This window comes from Pelobates fuscus, chromosome 2 (assembly GCF_036172605.1).
Source record: "Pelobates fuscus isolate aPelFus1 chromosome 2, aPelFus1.pri, whole genome shotgun sequence".
In the NCBI taxonomy this organism is placed as follows: domain Eukaryota; kingdom Metazoa; phylum Chordata; class Amphibia; order Anura; family Pelobatidae; genus Pelobates; species Pelobates fuscus.
Window position 1 is genome coordinate 258,477,832 of NC_086318.1, and position 21,043 is coordinate 258,498,874.

Sequence of the window (21,043 nt, forward strand, 5' to 3'; positions counted from 1 at the left end):
TACTTGTCAGAGGCGTGATTTCCATCCAGAGCCAGGGTATTTAAGCTTACTCCTTACTTCAGCTCATTGCCCTGTCGTGGTTCTAGCTTGTCTAGTCACTCAGTGCTCTGGTATTCTAGTTTGCTCTTTTGGTTTTGACTCGGCTCGTTGTACTACCCTGCTTCTCTGTTATCCCTTGACCCGGCTTGTCTCTCGCTTATCTGTCTTCTCGTTCCCTCGACCTCGGCTTGTCTCTGACTATTCTTTACTCTCGGTACGTTAGTCCGGCCATTCTAAGGCCCGGTATACGTACCTTTCCACTCTTTGTACTCTGCGTGTTGGATCCCTGTCCCGATCCTGACATTACGACAGGGCCAATGGATCCTGCAGGTACAAACAGTCAGCTTGGTTCTTCGGATCCCAGGTTTGACGCCATGGAACATAGGATGGATCAGATGGCTTTGGCACTACAGGCACTTTTGTCTCGTGCTAGTAATCCACCTGAGGAGACACGTACTCCTTCTATCTCTCCTGCAGTCTCAGGTCTAGAGGTAGCCACTGTAGGTGCTTCTTCCCGTATTACCCCACCAGTACGTTATGGCGGGTCACCGGAGAAGTGTCGTGGCTTTCTAAACCAGATTAGCATCCATTTCGAATTACAACCCCGCTCTTATCCTACAGATAGAGCAAAGGTTGGATTTATTATTACTCTGCTCATTGAAAAAGCTTTGAGATGGGCCAATCCTTTATGGGAGAATGATAATCCACTCGTCTATAATTATAATGCCTTTGTAGCTGCGTTTAGAAGAACTTTTGACCCTCCTGGCAGAAAGGTCAATGCAGCTAGATTAATGTTGCGCCTTAAACAGGACAATCGAACACTTGTGGATTATGCACTAGAGTTCAGATCCTTGGCGGCAGAAGTTAAGTGGAACGAACAGGCTTATATAGATGTGTTTCTGAATGGGTTATCAGATGTAATTCTTGACGAGGTCGCTACTAGAGAACTCCCTGAAAATTTGGAGGATTTAATTTCTTTTATATCTCGTATTGATGAACGCTTAAGAGAGAGGCAGAACACTCGAGATAGGACCCGTAGACCCTCCTTTAAACTAGCGCCTACCTTTCAAATCTCTGAGTTCGAAGACTTACGTATTCCTGAACCTATGCAGATAGGCAGTACTCATCTCACTGAAAGGGAGAGACAGTACAGGAGAAGGGAGGGTTTATGTATGTATTGTGGAGTCAGGGGTCATTTACGCTTAAATTGTCCCAATCGTTCGGGAAACGCTCGCACCTAAGTTCCTCTAGAGGACAGGCCTTGGGTGTTTCTACTTTGTCCTCTATTCACAACTACAAGGAGCTCAGGCTTGTGTTACCCGTTTCTTTAAAGTGGGAGAAGGGAGTAGTTAAGACTATGGCACTAATCGATTCTGGAGCTGCTGAGAGCTTTATAGATCAGGGTTTTGCTGCCAAGCATGCTATTCCATCCCAGTTAAAGGAGACACCTCTGGCTGTCGAGGCCATCGATGGTAGACCGTTACTTGAGCCTGTTATTTTCCATGAGACCATACCGATTAACTTGACTGTTGGCATCCTGCATAAAGAGGATATATCCTTGATGCTCATTTCTTCTCCGTCTATTCCCATAGTTCTGGGGTACTCCTGGCTGAGGAGACACAACCCTATTATTAATTGGGAATCAGGGGAGATAGTTTCGTGGGGAGAGAATTGTCAAGAAAAATGCTTGCGGAAGGTCTTACCTCTTGGATTAACTAATACATCGAATACCTCTGACAATCCTACAGAGACACAAATTCCGTCTCAGTATCTAGATTTAAAGGCAGTATTTGACAAAAAGAAAGCCGATACCTTACCCCCACACAGGTCCTTTGATTGCAAAATTAACCTACTCCCTGGTACCATGCCTCCCAGAGGTCATGTATACCCATTATCTATAAAGGAGAACTCAGTCCTAGAGGAATATATTCACGAGAATTTAGACAAGGGATTCATCAGGAGGTCCTCCTCCCCTGCCGGGGCTGGATTTTTTTTTGTTAAAAAGAAAGATGGTTCTTTGAGACCTTGTATTGATTATCGAGGCTTGAATAAGATAACCATTAAAAATGCCTACCCGATTCCCTTGATCACCGAACTCTTCGATCGTTTGAAGGGCTCTACAATTTTCACCAAGTTAGACCTCAGAGGGGCATATAACTTGGTGAGAATCCAGCAGGGACATGAGTGGATGACGGCATTCAATACTCGATATGGTCACTATGAATATACTGTCATGCCTTTTGGGTTATGCAATGCGCCAGCAGTATTCCAAGATCTGATTAATGAGGTTCTTAGGGAATTTCAGCAAGAGTGCGTCATTGTATACCTAGATGATATACTCATTCATTCTAGTGACATTGAGATTCATCACAAGCAAGTCAGGAGGGTTTTGCACAAGCTTCTCCAGCATGGCTTGTACTGCAAGTTGGAGAAATGTAGCTTTGATCAAACCCAGGTAACCTTTCTCGGCTATGTGATCTCTGGGGAGGGATTTAAGATGGATCCGGATAAGCTCCAATCCATTCTAGAGTGGCCTTTACCCACAGGTCTTAAAGCCATACAGAGATTTATTGGTTTTTCCAATTATTATAGGCGCTTTATTAAGGGATATTCTTCCATTATTGCACCTATCACTAACATGACCAAACAGGGGGCTGACACTAAGAATTGGACTACTGAAGCTCTCCTTGCGTTCAAGACTCTCAAGGAGCTTTTCGCTTCCGCTCCAATTTTAGTTCACCCTGACACTTCTCTGCCTTTTTTGCTCGAGGTAGACGCATCAGAGACTGGTTTAGGTGCTGTTCTATCTCAAAGGTTGGGTGTTGATAAACCATTACATCCATGTGGATTTTTCTCTAAAAAATTGACCGGTACTGAAAGCAGGTATGACATTGGTGACAGAGAATTACTAGCGGTTATCAAGGCTTTGAAAGAATGGAGACATTTATTGGAAGGTACATTACATCCTGTTACCATCCTGACAGACCACAAAAACTTGTCCTATATCGGAGAGGCCAAGCGTCTGTCCTCCAGGCAGGCTCGTTGGTCGTTGTTTCTTACCCATTTCAATTACGTTCTGACTTACAGACCTGGGTCAAAGAATTCTAAAGCCGATGCGCTATCTCGCCAATATGAACCCTCTGCTTCAGTTGAACCACTTTTGTCCTCCATTGTACCCAAATGCAATATTATTGCTAATACCAGTCTCAAAATTCATTCTCCGCTACTTGACCAGATCTTGAAGTCACAACATCTAGCTCCCGGCAACACTCCTGAGGGAAGAAACTTTGTTCCTCCTGAACTTCAACTGGAGCTCTTAAAATGCTTTCACGAAAGTAAAATAGCTGGTCATCCTGGTATTCGCAAGACATACTCTCTGATATCCAAGGATTTCTGGTGGCCTTCACTTCGAAAAGATATTGAGGAGTTCGTCGCAGCTTGTGAGACTTGTGCCAAAACTAAACTACCTCATGCATCTCCATGTGGCCTGTTACACCCCTTGGACATTCCTGAGAAACCTTGGTCCTGTTTGTCCATAGACTTTATCGTTGATTTGCCTGCTTCCAAGAGACAGACTGTTATTCTCACGGTGGTGGATAGATTTACTAAGATGGCCCATTTCGTGCCGTTACCTAAACTTCCGACTTCTCCTGAATTGGCGGAGATTTTTGCGAGAGAGGTTTTTCGCCTACATGGGATTCCTTCAGAGATTGTTTCTGATAGAGGTTCTCAATTTGTCTCACGTTTCTGGAGATCCTTTTGTTCTCAAATGGGCATCAAATTGAACTTCTCCTCTGCCTATCACCCTCAGTCTAACGGAGCTGCTGAACGTACTAATCAAAAGATCGAACAGTATCTGCGTTGCTTTGTTTCCGAACACCAGGACGATTGGGTCGGTCTGATTCCTTGGGCGGAGTTCGCACACAATAACCTTGTTTGCGATTCAACTCGCTCTAGCCCTTTCTTCATGAACTATGGCTTTCATCCTTCGATTTTTCCTTCGGTTTCCTCTTCTCAGGGGATACCGTCGGTTGATGATCATGTCGCCAACCTGAAGAAATTATGGGATCAGACTCGGCAAATTCTATTACATAGTTCCTCGCTGTTCAAGAAACACGCTGACAAACATAGAAGAGCGGCTCCTGTTTTTGTTCCTGGGGATAGGGTATGGTTGAGTACCAAGAATATTCGCCTAAAAGTTCCATCCATGAAATTTGCTCCTCGCTACATAGGCCCTTACAGGGTTCTCACTCGTATCAATCCGGTTGCGTATCGCCTTGCTCTGCCACCTGCCTTACGCATTCCTAACTCTTTTCATGTCTCCTTGTTGAAACCCCTCATTTGCAACAAATTCTCCTCTAAGGTCTCCTCTCCTCGCTCTGTTCAGGTGGAGGGTCGGGAGGAGTACGAGGTCAGCTCCATCATTGACTCCAGAATTTCAAGGGGAAAACTGCAATATCTGGTCAACTGGAGGGGATATGGTCCTGAGGAGAGGAGTTGGGTACCTCAGGAGGACGTCCATGCTTCTCGCCTTCGCAGAGCATTTCACCTCCGCTTCCCATCTCGCCCCGGTTCATTCCGCCCGGTGGGCGTATCTGAGAGGGGGGGTACTGTCAGGGTACCTGAGGCCTCTACCTCTAAGGGAGGTAGAGACTTGGTGGTGTATCCGTCCAGGCGAGCTGTTCCCTCCGTTCCTCGCGGTTCACCCAGTCACTTAAACACCGGCCGCGAGGAATCCACGTCCTTTTCTAGCAGGACGCTCAATACGTGACGTCATGACGCTATCACGAGCAATCTGTCACTCAAGTGTCCGATATCCAATCGGTACTTGTCAGAGGCGTGATTTCCATCCAGAGCCAGGGTATTTAAGCTTACTCCTTACTTCAGCTCATTGCCCTGTCGTGGTTCTAGCTTGTCTAGTCACTCAGTGCTCTGGTATTCTAGTTTGCTCTTTTGGTTTTGACTCGGCTCGTTGTACTACCCTGCTTCTCTGTTATCCCTTGACCCGGCTTGTCTCTCGCTTATCTGTCTTCTCGTTCCCTCGACCTCGGCTTGTCTCTGACTATTCTTTACTCTCGGTACGTTAGTCCGGCCATTCTAAGGCCCGGTATACGTACCTTTCCACTCTTTGTACTCTGCGTGTTGGATCCCTGTCCCGATCCTGACACACTGCTGGAGAAAGTCTCACTTTGCATCTGACTTCTATCTAGCTATTTCCACCCATCTAGCTATTTCCACCCATCTAGCTATTTCCACCCATCTAGCTATTTCCATTTATCTAGCTATTTCCATCTTTCTATTTCTTACATGGCTACCTCACTCTACAACTCAACTCTCTCCTCTCAACTCGACATTATGGCACCTCCTAAAATTAAACGCAGCAAGCGCCCCCGATTACAACCCTGGCACACCAAGCTGACCCGTTACCTCCAAAAATGTTCTAAAACTGCGTAACGCTGCTGGAGAAAGTCTCACTTTGCATCTGACTTTCTCCACTATAAATTTATGCTGTGCTCCTACAGCCTGGCACTTTCCGCTGCAAAAGTAAATTACTTTAATACCCTCATAAGTACACTGTCCTATCAACCCATACACCTATTTCACACTTTTGATGCTCTTCTTCGCCCTTTTTATCCCCCTCCTTCTACCACCTTGTCCGCCACAAACTTTGCATCTCACTTCACTGAGAAAATCTCTACAATCGTATAAGAGATCTCTAATTCCTCTCCTTCCCCTATCAATATATCACCCAAACCCACTCCCTCCACCATTCTAAATTTATTCGCACCTGCTACAGCAGAAGAGGTTTCTGCTCTGCTCCGGTCCTCCTGCCCCACTACCTGTTCCCTCGATCCTATTCCCTCGTATCTCACCTGCACTTTGTCTCCCTCTCTTGCTCTTGCTCTAACTAAAATTTTCCTTTCCTCTGGCACATTTCCCTCACCCCTCAAACATGCAACTGTAACCACAATTCTGAAAAAGCCCAACTCCCAATCCAACTACCGGCCTATCTCGCTACTGCCATTTGCCTCCATGATCCTAGAGAGAGTTGTGTACACCAGATTGACTAACTTTCTCAAATCCAACTCTCTGCTTGACCCCCTTCAGTCTGGATTCCGTGCTAGTCATTCTGTTGAAACGGCTGTGACCAAAGTATCCAACAATTTAATTGCTGCTAAATCTTGCGGCCATTACTCTATCCTAATTCTCCTTGATCTTTCTGCTGCCTTTGACACTGTTGATCATCAACAGCTTTTTCGCATTCTCTGTAATTTTGGTCTACGGGATACTGCTCTCTCCTGGTGCTCCTCTTCCTCTTCCAGCACTCTTTCAGTGTTTCTTTCTCCTCCACCCTCCCCCCCCTCCCCCCCCTCCCCCCCCCCCAACCAATCTCTGTCCTTGGTCCCCTACTGTTCTCTATCTATACTGCCTCCCTTGGGAAACTCATCAGCTTCTTTGGCTTCCGTTATCATTTCTATGCAGATGACACACAAATCTACCTCTCCTGATCTCTCTTCGCCCATATTGACTAGTGTCTCTGACTGCCTCTCTGCGATTTCCAACTGGATGGCTGCTCACTTTCTTAAACTCAACATGTCCTAAACAGAACAGAACTGGTCTTTCCTCCCTCAAGTGTTGCTACTCCCGTGTCTGTCTCCCACCAATTCAACGGCGCTACAATCACTCCTACCTCGCAGGCTCGCTGCCTGGGTGTTCTTTTTGACTCCAACCTCTCCTTCACCCCTCACGTCCAATCAATCGCCAAATCCTGTCGCTTGCATCCGCCCCTATTTAACGGCAGTTGCGGCTAAGGTGCTGGTCCGTGCTGTTCTCTCTCGCCTTGACTACTGCAATCCCCTACTCAGTGGTCTTACGTGTTCCCAGATTGCACCGCTGCAATCTATAATGAATGCGTCGGCGAGGCTCTTTTTCCTGTCCGCTCGCTCTCATGCCTCCCCCCCTCTGTCAGTCCCTGCATTGGCTTCCAGTTAGATATATGGCTCAATTTAAAATTCTGGTGCTTGCTTTCAAGTCCCTACAAAATGCTGCTCCAACCAACCTATCCTTCCTAATACACAAGTACGTCCCGTTGAGGCCCCTGCGCTCTGCCAAAGACCTACTTTTATCCTCTATCCGTACTCCAAGACTTTTCCAGGGCTGCACCTCTTCTGTGGAACTCCCTTCCCTTCTGCGTAAGACCTTCACCCAGTCTCCACTCATTCAAAAAATCATTGAGAACGCACTTCTTCAAGAAAGCATATCAACTAAACTGTTAGCAGGTTTTTATCCCTCACCTCCCATGACTCCTTTCCTGCAACTGTCAAAAATCACCTACTAAGCCCTCCGTGAATACTTTTCTAACAACCTACTTCGTACCCCTACTTTTACCCTTTGTCTGACTATACCCCACTCCCTCAAGAATGTAAGCTCATTGAGCAAGTCCCTCCACCCCCTCTGTTTCTGTGCGTCCAGTTGTCTGGTTACAATTACATGTCTGTTAGTCCACAAATTGTACAGTGCTACGGAGTCTGATGGCGTTATATAAATAATAATATAATAATTCTCACTTTAATGAATAACCCTGTCACTCAGATAATAGAGCAGTGACATGGCATGAGCATGATTTAGAATCCAAAGCCATTTCATTACTTTTTTTGTGTGTGTATTATGCATGATTCCTCATTTTTGAGAGTTCTGTTAATTTATATAATGTGTGTGTAAACAAAGAGTTAAATAAATAATTGATTTTATTATTATCTTTTACAGGTAAACAGATTAGGACAAAATTATCCCAAGCCTTTAACCACTGGCTAAATGTACCAGAAGACAAAACTCAGGTACAGTTAATTGTGTTAATATAGTAATGCTTTTATTCCTAAAGCAAAAGAAAACCTTTTTCTGCCGAAAATCCATGTAGAAGTCATAAGAGGCACATTCCTTACTGTTGTAAATATATATATTTCTATCTTCATGGGTCCTCAATGCATACATTATCCCATTACATTTAATCATGAATGCTGCTACCAAGCTAATCCTCCTTACCCATTTTTCCTCAAGTATCTCACCAATCCTGTGTAATTTAGGGCTAAGGTTTAGGGTCAGTGTGAACAAAGTCAAACTTTCAGTGGCATAATGGCATATTCCTGGGCAGAAGTAATAGCATTAAGATGAGCTATTATAACTTTCTAGGGCAAGATTAACAAAGAGGGAATTTTAGTAGGGAAACTATTTCATTTCACAATCATGTCACTTTTATGCCCTACTTTTACATGTCAAAATAAGTTTGTGGGAGCTGCATTGCTAGTGTGGTTATCCGATGCAGATGGAATTTTGTGTCTGATAGGTGCTGGGTCAAAGTGAGAGAATGCCTTTAAGGTAGTAGGGCTAACTTGGTGTTGGCTTCCCCAGTATCCACCAGATGCACAGAGCTGTCAGGCAAATTATGCTGATGTATTTGGATTCATTGGAATGCTTTATAATGGAGTAGCAAATGTGGGGCCAGGAGGCTACCTGTGTATTTCAACGATGAGGAGTGGATTAAGAGAGCACTTAATGTACTTTTTATTCCAAATTAACCTGTAGATGGCTTTCCAAAGGTGATCAAGTTGTGTAAAGAAATAGAAAGAGACTGCAGAGTATGTTTGTTTGACAACGGATTGACAGGAGCACACTTCACATGCTGTTGAACTGCTATATGTCACAGCACCTACAGATGACACTTGGTTATAGGATATAGGCAGAAAGAGGAGATGATTGTCATGCATAATTTTCCTTTGGAGACCTGTTTTAATATACTCCGTCCTACACCTTTGGCTGCTCGTCCACTATACTATTAACCATAACAATCGGAAAGGGAGGGAATAGGAGAGCGCTAATTTTCAGTTCTCGCTAGATTCATAAGAATAGTTAAGTAAGAAATTGCTTGGGAGCTGCTTACTAAAGGTTTCAATTGTGTTTACTTCTAATTGTCCCTATTTGTCCCAAATGGCTTTCATCAATTTGGCCTTTGCAAATGTAGAGCTTTGTGAATAAGCCTGATAGCATGCATGTGCATATTGTGAAATTCTCATTATTTTTTTTTTTTTTTTCCTTTATCATGTTATTAAAGGTTTTTTCAGCCACTATGACCACTTTTGAGTGATTTGAATTGGTCATGGTGCTGAGAGTAGGTATGCACATACTGAGATATTTGCACTCCCAGCACACATTACTTGGGCATCCCAGAACTCCGGGCTGCCTAATATAAACTCTGACGTTTAAATTATGTCTGTCAGTGCGCTGACAGCAGACGGAGCGCCTGCAAGGGTAAGTTATATTTACTCTCCCTTCCTGCCGTCTCTCCCTTCTGCCTCCCTCCATCTCTTATTTATTTTTGTGTATGATGTTTTTATTTAAAAAAAAAACAAAAAAAAAAAACAACCACCCTACCTCCACTCACTGGGCTGGAGAGCACACATGCGCTCTGAGCTGCCAAACCAATCGTAGGCTTCTTTATGAGAATCTTGTGATTGGACCAAGCACGGTCCCAGTGACGTCAGTTGGGGGCAAGGAAAATCCGCGCCGGGTGCTTTGCCTGACACTGCATTTCAAGTAAGTAAAACCTTATCACAGGTTTTACTGTGCATTGAGAGAGGGACCTTCTCCACAATGCCCAATAGGGCATATTACACCCTTCTTTTAACCAGGATACAAAGCAACAAAAGGAACTTGAATGTGTTCCTCCCTCCGAGTAGCATTTTACCTGTGCAGGCTTTTTCAATTGGTAAGTATTCCTTCCTAGGTTCTCTTATTTATGGGCAGATGTGACCATTACTTTTGGATTGGTTCTCCAATCGGCAAGTGTAGTTCTTGTATGTTGAGATGTGGTCCTTTCTCTCCTGTCTAAATCTGTAAAGTATCGCATCCCATCCCGATACATAATTTCTGGTTCTGGAGGCAAACTAACCGGACCATAATGCTCTTGAAAATTTTTTTGCCGTTGTGTCATTTCCGGATTGGAATACTGGAAAGACTGATGGGTCCAAAATGCCGATATCGGTTTTCAAAGGGACAATTAAGTCCATTACCATTCACATTATATGATTCACTCGACAAAAAAATACATAGCAGAAGAAGATACAAAAAGGCTTTAATAATAAAATAAAATACTTTGTAATACAATAACATATATCTTATTTTGTTAAAAACATATTTAGACAATTTCACAATACTTATTAAAATGGTCACTTTTTAAATATTTTCCTAACTCTTAAAATTTTAACTATGTTTGGTTTTAATGTAGTTTTAATTACTTTTTGTATATTTGAAACACAAATGCAGAAGTTATAGAACTCTCACTTTTATTTCAGGTAATAATTGAAGTCACAGAGATGCTGCACAATGCCAGTTTACTTATAGATGACATTGAAGACAGCTCCAAGCTTCGACGAGGTTTTCCAGTGGCTCACAGTATATATGGGATTCCCTCAGTAATAAATTCAGCTAATTATGTATATTTTCTTGGTTTGGAGAAAGTTCTAACTCTTAATCATCCAGATGCTGTTTGTGTTTTTACCCAGCAATTGCTTGAACTCCACCGTGGTCAGGGACTGGATATTTACTGGAGGGATACTTATACTTGTCCTACAGAAGAACAGTATAAATCTATGGTGCTACAAAAAACAGGGGGATTGTTTGGGTTAGCAGTAGGCCTTATGCAGTTGTTCTCCTCATATAAAAAAGACTTAAAACCACTGCTGAATACACTTGGGTTGTTTTTCCAAATCAGGGATGACTATGCCAATCTAAACTCCACTGAGTATTGTGAGAATAAAAGCTTTTGTGAAGACCTTACAGAAGGAAAATTTTCATACCCTACCATTCATGCAATTTGGTCAAGACCTGAAAGCACGGAGGTTCAAAATATTTTGAGGCAGAGAACAGAGAATGTGGATGTTAAGAAATATTGTGTTCATTATCTAGAAAAGGTGGGCTCTTTTGAATACACAAAGAAAACATTAAAAGAACTGGAAACCGAGGCATATGGACACATTGAATCTCTTGGTGGAAACCCTGAATTAGCTTCACTAATAAAACACTTGAGCGCAATGTACAACTAATCACACACTCCTAAACACGTTTAATACGTGGTTTCTAGTTGAACTTTTTTGTAATTAATTTCTAACATTTAAATATTATGTGCAACCATTACTTGCAAACCAGTCTCAGCAGGATTCTAAATTTGAATGGTAATTTATCTTTGTCATTATCCACTATTCATCACTGAAAAAAAAAAAAATAATGCTTTTTTTTTTAATTCTTCCAAAAATAATTTAAATAAAGGGAAACTGTAAGCAGTAAAATCATTTAATCTCTTTAAATTGGTTAAAGTGACTGGAATCCTCTGCTGCTGTTCTTCCATTCAGTGTCAAACCATTTTCGAGCAGTTTAACAATATATAAGGGCTCCTGGCCCCTTCTGGAGATCTGGCTAAGTCAGAGATTATACACTTACTTCTAGGCATACCAATTCATACCAAAAATGGGACACTATAACCACTTTATTTAAATTAAGTAGGTAGAGTCCCTTCAAACTCTGTTGAAAAATTGGCAGTAGAGTAACTGTGTACTTAGGTTCACTTTTTTGTTTAAAGTAATGATCTTGTACTTTGCATTAATTATGAAATATAAAAATGTGGACTATGCAGTCACAATAATAACGATAATGCCGAATCATGGAAAGGCTCATAAATTAAGCCCACGCTTTCCTTTAACATCAACACTTTAAGTTTAAGTGTTCTAATCCATTTGAAAAAGTCTGATGATGAAACGCGTTATGGATATCTAACTTTTTTTATTTGATGTAATAAAAGACTTTGGTTTTACAACATTTTTTATTGTACCAATACCTTTACTCATATATTCTCCCTGGCTTCCTAACATAATTATTGTATTTTATCCAGTTGTATTTTCTATTTTTTTTACTTCTGATCCATCTACTCCTACTCCCAGTATATCCACAGGTGGGGATTATACCAACAACGCTGACTCCACAGAGCAGTGAGCCTGTTCTATGTCTGTAAGTCAGGGACGTTTTAGCCGCGAGACATTTTCCAGGGGGCGGCAAAAAAAGCCGCCCCCAAATGCCCAGGGCAAATGTCTTGCCAGCCTTGCGCCTAACTGACATGCTGGTCGGGCGGACGGCTGGCGAGGGAGCACTTCCTCTGAGCTGTCTGCTCAGCTCCCTCGCGCGCCGCAGAGTGAGGCTGGGAGCCGGAATATGACGTCATATTCCGGCTCCCAGCCTAGGGCAGCACAAAACCAGCATACACCACTGTTTTAAGTAGAACCTTTATATTCATATAATTACTGTGTCTTACTGAGAGCACTATCTGTGGCCTCTTTTATTTTTGTCTTTGAGCATCCAGACAACCACCAGCCAAGACCCATGCCTACCATATCATAAATAGTGGGGTTTATACCAATATAGGCGATTCATACTAGAGCTGGCGATAGCTCTCTCAAATGTGAGTGCAATACTATTATTTAATAACAGGCCTATTTAGCCCTGGCTTACTGCACAATTAGGTCTTCTTTGTATTTCTTCTCACCCACATACGGAGACCCAAGACTACAAGACCCCCCCAAAGTACTAAGAACCGCAGTTGAACCTACCTCCTGAATGAGATTATCTTATATGTGTCAATTTGCACATCTGGTATAAGACTCACAGTATTTACTTTTAATTTATTTTATCCACCAATTTATTTTTATCCATCTTTTTATTATATTTTACTTTATTTTATTGCTTGTGGCACAGCCCTTATCTGTCTTTTACTTAAGTTAATTTAAGTCTGTCATTTGAGACCGACCACGACCTAACATGTTTCATGCAAACTTTTGCGAGTACAGCACTACGGAATTTGCAGCGCTATATAAATAATAAAATAATTATAATGCTTAAACCCAAGAGCATGTGCAGTGGATTAGACAAAACATGTTCAGTTGATTTCTGTCTCAAATGTGTTTCCCTTTGGTTTTCACATTTATCGTAAAATTTTAAGAACTTTGGGACATGTCAGTACATCTTAATTATAATGGGTTTTAATGCTATTGATACGTCCTGCAGTTTTTGTATGAGCAAGGTTAAATCCCAGGGAGTCCCACGTATCAAATGATACCTGGGGCTCTCCTCTGTCAGCGTGGGGTCAATTTTAGTGGCCCCAGACTGACCAATAAGCTCTATGCAGTGCTGGACGTCAGCGCTTCATAGAGCCCTTTTAATTAATTCAGAACACTGAGGGTGATCACATTTTTTTTCAGCTGCTGTGTTTCTGGACTGCAGGTTCCACCAGGAAGACCCCCAGGCTCTGAATAGATCCTGACTGGGTGACCCTGCCAAGCACTGATCACAGTAAATGTAATTATAAAAACAGTCCACTGGCGTACTAAGGGCGTGGTGTGGGGGGCGGTCCACCCAGGGTGCCACAAGGTAGGGGGGGGTGCCACCAGGGTTGGCCAAGCTTGGGGTCCAAGCACCAACTAGAAAGGAAGCTTGTCTGGATCTCGTTATAACTAACAATGTTGATCTTTTAACCAACATTTAAGTAGGGAAGCATTTGGGAAATAGTGATCACAATATGGTAATTTTTGAAATAAACTCGCAAAAGCACTTGGGGTATACTAAAACTTATAATTTAAAAAAAGCCAATTTCAATAAGATTAGGGCAGCTCTACAACATATCGACTGGCATAAACTCCTTAGTGATAAAAACACTGAGGATAAGTGGAAACTATTCAAACAAATACTAGAAAGGTACATTTCTCCGTATGTACCATTGGGTAATAAATATAAAAGAAACAAATTAAAACCAATGTGACGTAGTAGTGAAGTAAAACAAGAGATTAAAAATAAGAAAAGGGCGTTTAAAGCATTTAAATCGGACAAATCAGAGGCATCCTATATAAGATATAAGGAAGCCAATAATGCTTGCAAAAAGGCAATTAAAGTGGCTAAACTAGAAAATGAGAAATTGATAGCCAAAGAATGCAAAACCAACCCCAACACTTTTTTCAAGTATATCAATTCTAAAAAAACAAAAAATGAAAGTGTAGGTACACTGGAAACAGAGATGGGTTTGTTGGCTAATGAAGACCAGGAAAAAGCAGAAATTCTAAATAACTATTTTTCTTCAGTATATATTAATGAGGATCCTATGGCAAGAGATATGCAAATGATTGCTGCAAAAAACTTGCAGATAACTTCTGATTGGATAACTCGAGACAAGGTGCTACAGCGATTAAAGAAAATTAAAGTAAATATAGCTCCAGGGCCTGACGGTATTCACCCATGAGTACTTAAGGAGCTAAGTGGGGAAATAAGTGAACATCTGTATTTAATTTTTCAAGATTCTTTTGTCTCAGGTATTTTTTTTTTTATATATTCTTTATTTTTGTTGTGCAATATGGGTTACAAACATGCCTGTTATGCCACGACAGCAGTCACAGGTTCATCAACGCAAACATTGTCATGACAGAATTGAGCTGCACATTTTTATAGGTAGATAGGACTAATAGGTGAGTACATGCGATCGTTGTTAAAAGTATGCAATTTGTTATAAGTTAGGCTTCTTATGTTATTCATTCAGTGCACAATTTTTTGTGTATAACTGCATAACCAGAGCTTAGCTTTATAATGGTTACGTTTTACAGTTAGATCTAATAGCTTAATCTGCGCTTTTCAAGATATTTATGCACGCTTAATAAATTCAAGGTAGCTGTGTGAACCATAGAGTGAAAGTACTGAGTTTAAAAGATGGTGATAGGGTAAAGAGACAGTGAAGAGACAAAACATAGTCAGAAGATACCGTGGTACCAGTGTGGGATATAGTTCCACTTTTAGAATACATGCTAGGCCAGCCGAGTAGGTAATATTTGTGTATAAGCAGGTTTAGACTTATGTTATTGCAGGTAAAGTTGTTGCTCAGTATGATACTGCTCCTTGTAGTGGTGTTCTCTCCCTCACATTATGCTATATAACATGCTTGTGCCTCTGTATGCAGTGAGGTGAGGTGTGCCATGTTCGTGTTTTGTTAATGGAGATGCAGAACCGCTTTGGGGCATTTAAACGATGTGGCAGCGCTACGTTGCCTAGGTGCCCAGCCCCCCAGTATGCTCAAGCTGGCTACAGTGGTGTTATGCCGCCACGTGTAGCAGTGGAGGGGAAGACTAGGGCGTGGGTTATGCTTAGTGGGTGATGTTGGGTTGTAGGCAGCTTAATATGGGTGTTGGACTAAATGGAGTAAGACAGGTTTATCTACACATTATGTTATAAAAGAAAATTTAAACCAGGAAATAAAACGGTTGTGTGCCACTGGGTCTCTCAGATCTCAGGTTTGTCTCAGGTATTGTACCGGAGGATTGGAGGAAGGCAGATGTTGTTCCTATATTTAAAAAGGGTTCAAAATCTTTGCCTGGAAATTATAGACCTGTGAGCTTAACTTCTGTGACTGGGAAAATATATCATGGCACTAGAAAAAGTGCAGAGACGAGCTACAAACTTGATAAAACGAATGAAGCATTTTTGGGAAAAAAAGGCGCCTGAGGGGATACGATAACATTATACAAATATATTCGGGGCCAGTACAAACCTTTATCTGGAAATCTATTCATAAACAGGGCTATACACAGGGGCGTATTATCCGCAAGGCAAACAAGGCATTTGCCTTGGGCGGCATTTTCCAGGGGGCGGCAAAAAACGCCGCCCCCAAATGCCCAGGGCAAATGTCTTGTTAGCCTTGCGGCTAACAGACATGCTGGGCTGGTTGCTGGGCGGGCGGGCGGGCGGGCTGGGTGGCCGGCGAGGGAGCTCTTCCCCTGAGCTCTCTGCTCAGCTCCCTCGCGCGCCGCCCGCAGAGTGAGACTGGGAGCCGGAATATGACGTCATATTCCGGCTCCGCCTCCCAGCCTCACTCTGCGGGCAGCGCGCGAGGGAGCTGAGCAGAGAGCTCAGGGGAAGAGCTCCCTCGCCGGCCACCCAGCCCGCCCTCCAGTGCCGCCCTGCAGCCACTGGACCACCAGGGAATGGGAGAACCCCCCCACCCCCAGCATTCCCAAAGGTAAGGAGACTGGGGGGGGGGGGGAAGTAAATAAATAAAAAAAAGGGTTAATGTGTGTGTGTGTGTGTGTGTCTGACTGTGTGTGTCTGATAGTGTGTGTGTCTGTTAGTGTGTGTGTGTGTGTGTCAGTGTGTGTGTCTGTTAGTGTGTGTGTCTGTTAGTGTGTGTGTCTGTTAGTGTGTGTGTCTGTTAGTGTGTGTGTGTGTGTGTCAGTGTGTGTGTCTGTTAGTGTGTGTGTCTGACTGTGTGTCTGACTGTGTGTGTCTGTTAGTGTGTGTCTGACTGTGTGTCCGACTGTGTGTGTCTGTTAGTGTGTGTGTGTGTGTGTGTGTCTGACTGTGTGTTTGTGTGTGTGTGTGTGTGTGTCTGTTAGTGTGTGTGTGTCTGACTGTGTGTGTCTGTTAGTGTGTGTCTGACTGTGTGTCTGACTGTGTGTGTCTGTTAGTGTGTGTGTGTGTGTGTGTGTGTGTGTCTGACTGTGTGTTTGTGTGTGTCTGTTACTGTGTGTTTGTGTGTGTCTGTTAGTGTGTGTGTGTCTCACTGTGTGTGTCTGTTAGTGTGTGTGTGTCTCACTGTGTGTGTCTGTTAGTGTGTGTGTGTCCGACTGTGTGTGTTTGTTAGTGTGTGTGTCCGACTGTGTGTGTTTGTTAGTGTGTGTGTGTGTCCGACTGTGTGTGTCTGACTGTGTGTGTCTGTTAGCTAGTGTATCCGTATCTGTCAGTGAATGTGTGTGTATTTAGAACCCGGGGGAAGGGTTGGGTGGGGGTGGCGCGCGCGCGCGGGGGGGGGGTGTCTGAGTTTTGTCCTGCCTAGGGCAGCACAAAACCAAGATACACCACTGGCTATACATAGGACACGAGGTAACACATTTAGGCTGGAAGGAAGGAGATTTCATCTAAGGCAAAGAAAAGGGTTTTTTTTACAGTAAGAGCAATAATGATATGGAATTCTCTGCCTGAAGAGGTGGTTTTGCCAGAGTTTATACAGATTCTTAAACTGCAATTGGATAAATACTTGCAAAAGCATAACATACAGGGATATCATTTCTAATTAGTGGGGTAATAGCTGCTTGATCCAAGGAGACATCTGACAGCTATTTTGGGGTCAAGGAGGAATTTTTTCCTAGTTTGTTGCAAAATTGGAAGCGCTTCATACTAGGTTTTTTTGCCTTCTTTTGGATCAACAGCAAAAACATATGCGAGGAAGGCTGAACTTGATGGACGCAAGTCGCTTTTTAGCTATGTAACTAATGTCTGCCTGTGTGTGTGACTGTCTGCCTGTGCCTGCATGTGTGCCAGTGTGTGACTGTCTATGACTGTTTTACAGTCTGCCTGTAATTGTGCATGCTACTGCCTGTAACTGTGTGTGACTGTCTGCATGTAACTGTGTGCGAGTGACTATGTGCCTGGAAATATGTGCAAGTGGCTGTATTTGACAGCATATGTGTATAACTATGTGCATCTGACTGTCTTCGCTCCGCAGTAAGTCGGCAGCTGGGATATGACGTCATCCCATCATCGGCATCTTTACAGTGTACGTGAGGGACCTGTGCAGAAAGAGCATAGAGATCCCAGCAGCAACCACTGACCTCCAGCCCTCCTAGAGCAAAGTAGGAAGGTTGGGTTGACCTCTTATTAAGTGTGTGTATATATGTGATGATTGTGTGTGTGTACATCTAATTACATGTAAATGTGTGTTTGTGTATGTCTATGATTGTGTGTGTTTAGGTCTGGGATTGTATGTGTGGGTCTGTGATTGTGTGTCTGTGGTTATGTAGGTGTATGTCTCTGATTGTGTTATTGTGTGTGTGTGTGTGTGTGTGTGTGTGCATGTATGTATATATATATATATATGTATGTGTCTAGTAGATAGCTCCCTTATTTGGTGTCCTTAAATATTGCAATCTTACATAAGGATAACAAATAAGTGAGTTATCTACCAAACAATTGAAAGATTAAAGTTAAGATAAAGGCTTTGTAGTTTTGATCTTTTAGCTGTTTAGTAGATAATTACCTAAATTGGTGCCCTTATGTGAGATTTCCATATTTAAAGATACTAAATTAGGGTGCTATTTAGCAGATAGCTCCCTTATTTGGTGTCCTTAAATATGGCAATCCCACATAAGGAAAGCAAATAGGGGTGTTATGTGATAAACAAAGATTGAAGTTAGGAGGTGTCAACCAGCCCACAACAAGAAATCTGGGTGGCTAATATGTGCCAAATGCTCTAGGTATGCCCCTGAAACAGACACTATCTCCTGTGTTAAATTGAAAACGTATTTATTTAATTTTTTGACAATCTTTATTTTGTATTTTCAAAAACAAAGAAGATACAGAAAAAAAGAATATGAGAGCTGTGCATTAGTGACACGTTCCAGGATACACTCAAAAACCATACAAAAGTCACATCTATAAAACAGTACATTTGTGAAATATGGCCCATCTCTCTACTTTTTCATCGGTGCATTCAGCACCTATGAACCTCTGCCAGTCATGAACACATGAAACAGCTGCTAAAATATTATGGGTCTGCCGACATTTATTAAGACTATGTAGGCCTCAAAAGTTTTGAGCTGGATTTCCTTTAAAATCGTGAACCAGTGCGCTCCCCGTCCCCACTAGGAAAGCACAGCGAATGAGGGGACGTCTTGAACCTGAGAAAAAAGAAAGGAGGTATGGAAAAAGGGAGGAGAAGACGAGAGAGAGAAGAAAAAAAAAGTGAAGGGGGCGAGAGAGAGAGAGAGGGACCCTGGGGTCCATGACTGTGGCACTAGAAAAAGAGATTATTTGCAAATATGAATTCCATATTGCATGCCTATTCACTAAGTCATCCAGACCGACCCCCGAGTGGTCGTAGCCCAGCTTGTGTCAACAGCTCTGCACCAGGAGACGCATGTGCTTAACCAGTCGCCACTACTTCCACTGACTAAGTGGATATACATTCAGGTCCATAAATATTGGGACATCAACACAATTCTAATCTTTTTGACTCTATACACCAACACAATTGGTTTGAAATGAAACCAACAAGATGTGCTTTAACTGCAGACTTTCAGCTTTAATTTGAGGGTATTTACATCCAAATCAGGTGAACGGTGTAGGAATTACAACAGTTTGTATATGTGCCTCCCAATTTTTAAGGGACCAAAAGTAATGGGACAGATTAACAGTCATAAATCAAACTTTCACTTTTTAATACTTGGTTGCAAATCCTTTGCAGTCAATTACAGCCTGAAGTCTGGAACGCATAGGCATCACCAGACGCTGGGTTTCATCCCTGGTGATGCTCTGCCAGGCCTCTACTGCAACTGTCTTCAGTTCCTGCTTGTTCTTGGGGCATTTTCCCTTCAGTTTTGTCTTCATCAAGTGAAATGCATGCTCAATCGGATTCAGGTCAGGTGATTGCCTTGGCCATTGCATAACATTCCACTTCTTTCCCTTAAAAAACTCTTTGGTTGCTTTTGCAGTATGCTTCGGGTCATTGTCCATCTGCACTGTGAAACACCGTCCAATGAGTTCTGAAGCATTTGGCTGAATATGAGCAGATAATATTGCCCGAAACACTTCAGAATTCATCCTGCTGCTTTTGTCAGCAGTCACATCATCAATAAATACAAGAGAACCATTTCCATTGGCAGCCATACATGCCCACGCCATGACACTACCACCACCATGCTTCACTGATGAGGTGGTATGCTTTGGATCATGAGCAGTTCCTTTCCTTCTCCATACTCTTCTCTTCCCATCACTCTGGTACAAGTTGATCTTGGTCTCATCTGTCCATAGGATGTTGTTCCAGAACTGTGAAGGCTTTTTTTAGATGTTGTTTGGCAAACTCTAATCTGGCCTTCCTGTTTTTGAGGCTCACCAATGGTTTACATCTTGTGGTGAACCCTCTGTATTCACTCTGGTGAAGTATTCTCTTGATTGTTGACTTTGACACACATACACCTACCTCCTGGAGAATGTTCTTGATCTGGCCAACTGTTGTGAAGGGTGTTTTCTTCACCAGGGAAAGAATTCTTAGTTCATCCATCACAGTTGTATTCCATGGTCTTCCATGTCTTTTTGTGTTGCTGAGCTCACCGGTGCGTTCTTTCTTTTTAAGGATGTTCCAAACAGTTGATATGGCCACACCTAATGTTTTTGCTATCTCTCTGATGGGTTTGTTTTGTTTTTTCAGCCTAATGATGGCTTGCTTCACTGATAGTGACAGCTCTTTGGATCTCATATTGAGAGTTGACAGCAACAGATTCCAAATGCAAATAGCACACTTGAAATGAACTCTGGACCTTTTATCTGCTCCTTATAAATGGGATAATGAGGGAATAACACACACCTGGCCATGGAACAGCTGAGCAGCCAATTGTCCCATTACTTTTGGTCCCTTGAAAAGTGGGAGGCACATATACAAACTGTTGTAATTCCTACACCGTTCACCTGATTTGTATGTAAATACCTTCAAATTAAAGCTGAAAGTCTGCAGTTAAAGCACATCTTGTTCATTTCATTTCAAATCCATCGTGGTGGTGTATAGAGCCAAAGAGATTAGGAGAATTTGAAAAATTACAGTTGAGATGGCTGCTTTGTAGGAAAGCTCTGAGAAGACTTGAGCAAAAAACACTATTATCTGCAACAAAAATTGCAGAAATACCCTTAATTCCTGTATAATCTACTTCCTAACATCTTACTCCATCATGATGAAGAAACAGAAAAATCGGCCCTGGAGCATAGGCTGCTGGAAAATCGGCATTGCTGTCTGCCTCGACTGTGGTAGGCTGGGTGTACCTCAGTATAAGGTACAATCGATCCCTGACACCCATACTGTTATTTTACCGACCCTACTTTTGTCTCTCCGGCAAAACAGCAATGAAATCTGCACTATTTTGGGAGCCCAATTGACCGTATT

The 21,043-nt window shown here is 42.6% G+C and overlaps 1 protein-coding gene across 2 annotated transcripts in view; it reads left to right on the forward strand.

The window, feature by feature from the left end:
- Positions 1-11,737, forward strand: part of LOC134585768 (geranylgeranyl pyrophosphate synthase) — a 36,353-nt gene extending 24,616 nt beyond the window's left edge. For both annotated transcript variants that reach the window (XM_063441231.1, XM_063441232.1), the window contains exons 3-4: positions 7,807-7,877; positions 10,389-11,737. In XM_063441231.1, the coding sequence (XP_063297301.1) occupies positions 7,807-7,877; positions 10,389-11,138 (821 nt within the window). In that variant the 3' untranslated portion in view covers positions 11,139-11,737. The remainder of the gene's footprint in view (positions 1-7,806; positions 7,878-10,388) is intronic.
- Positions 11,738-21,043: the final 9,306 nt, after the last annotated feature.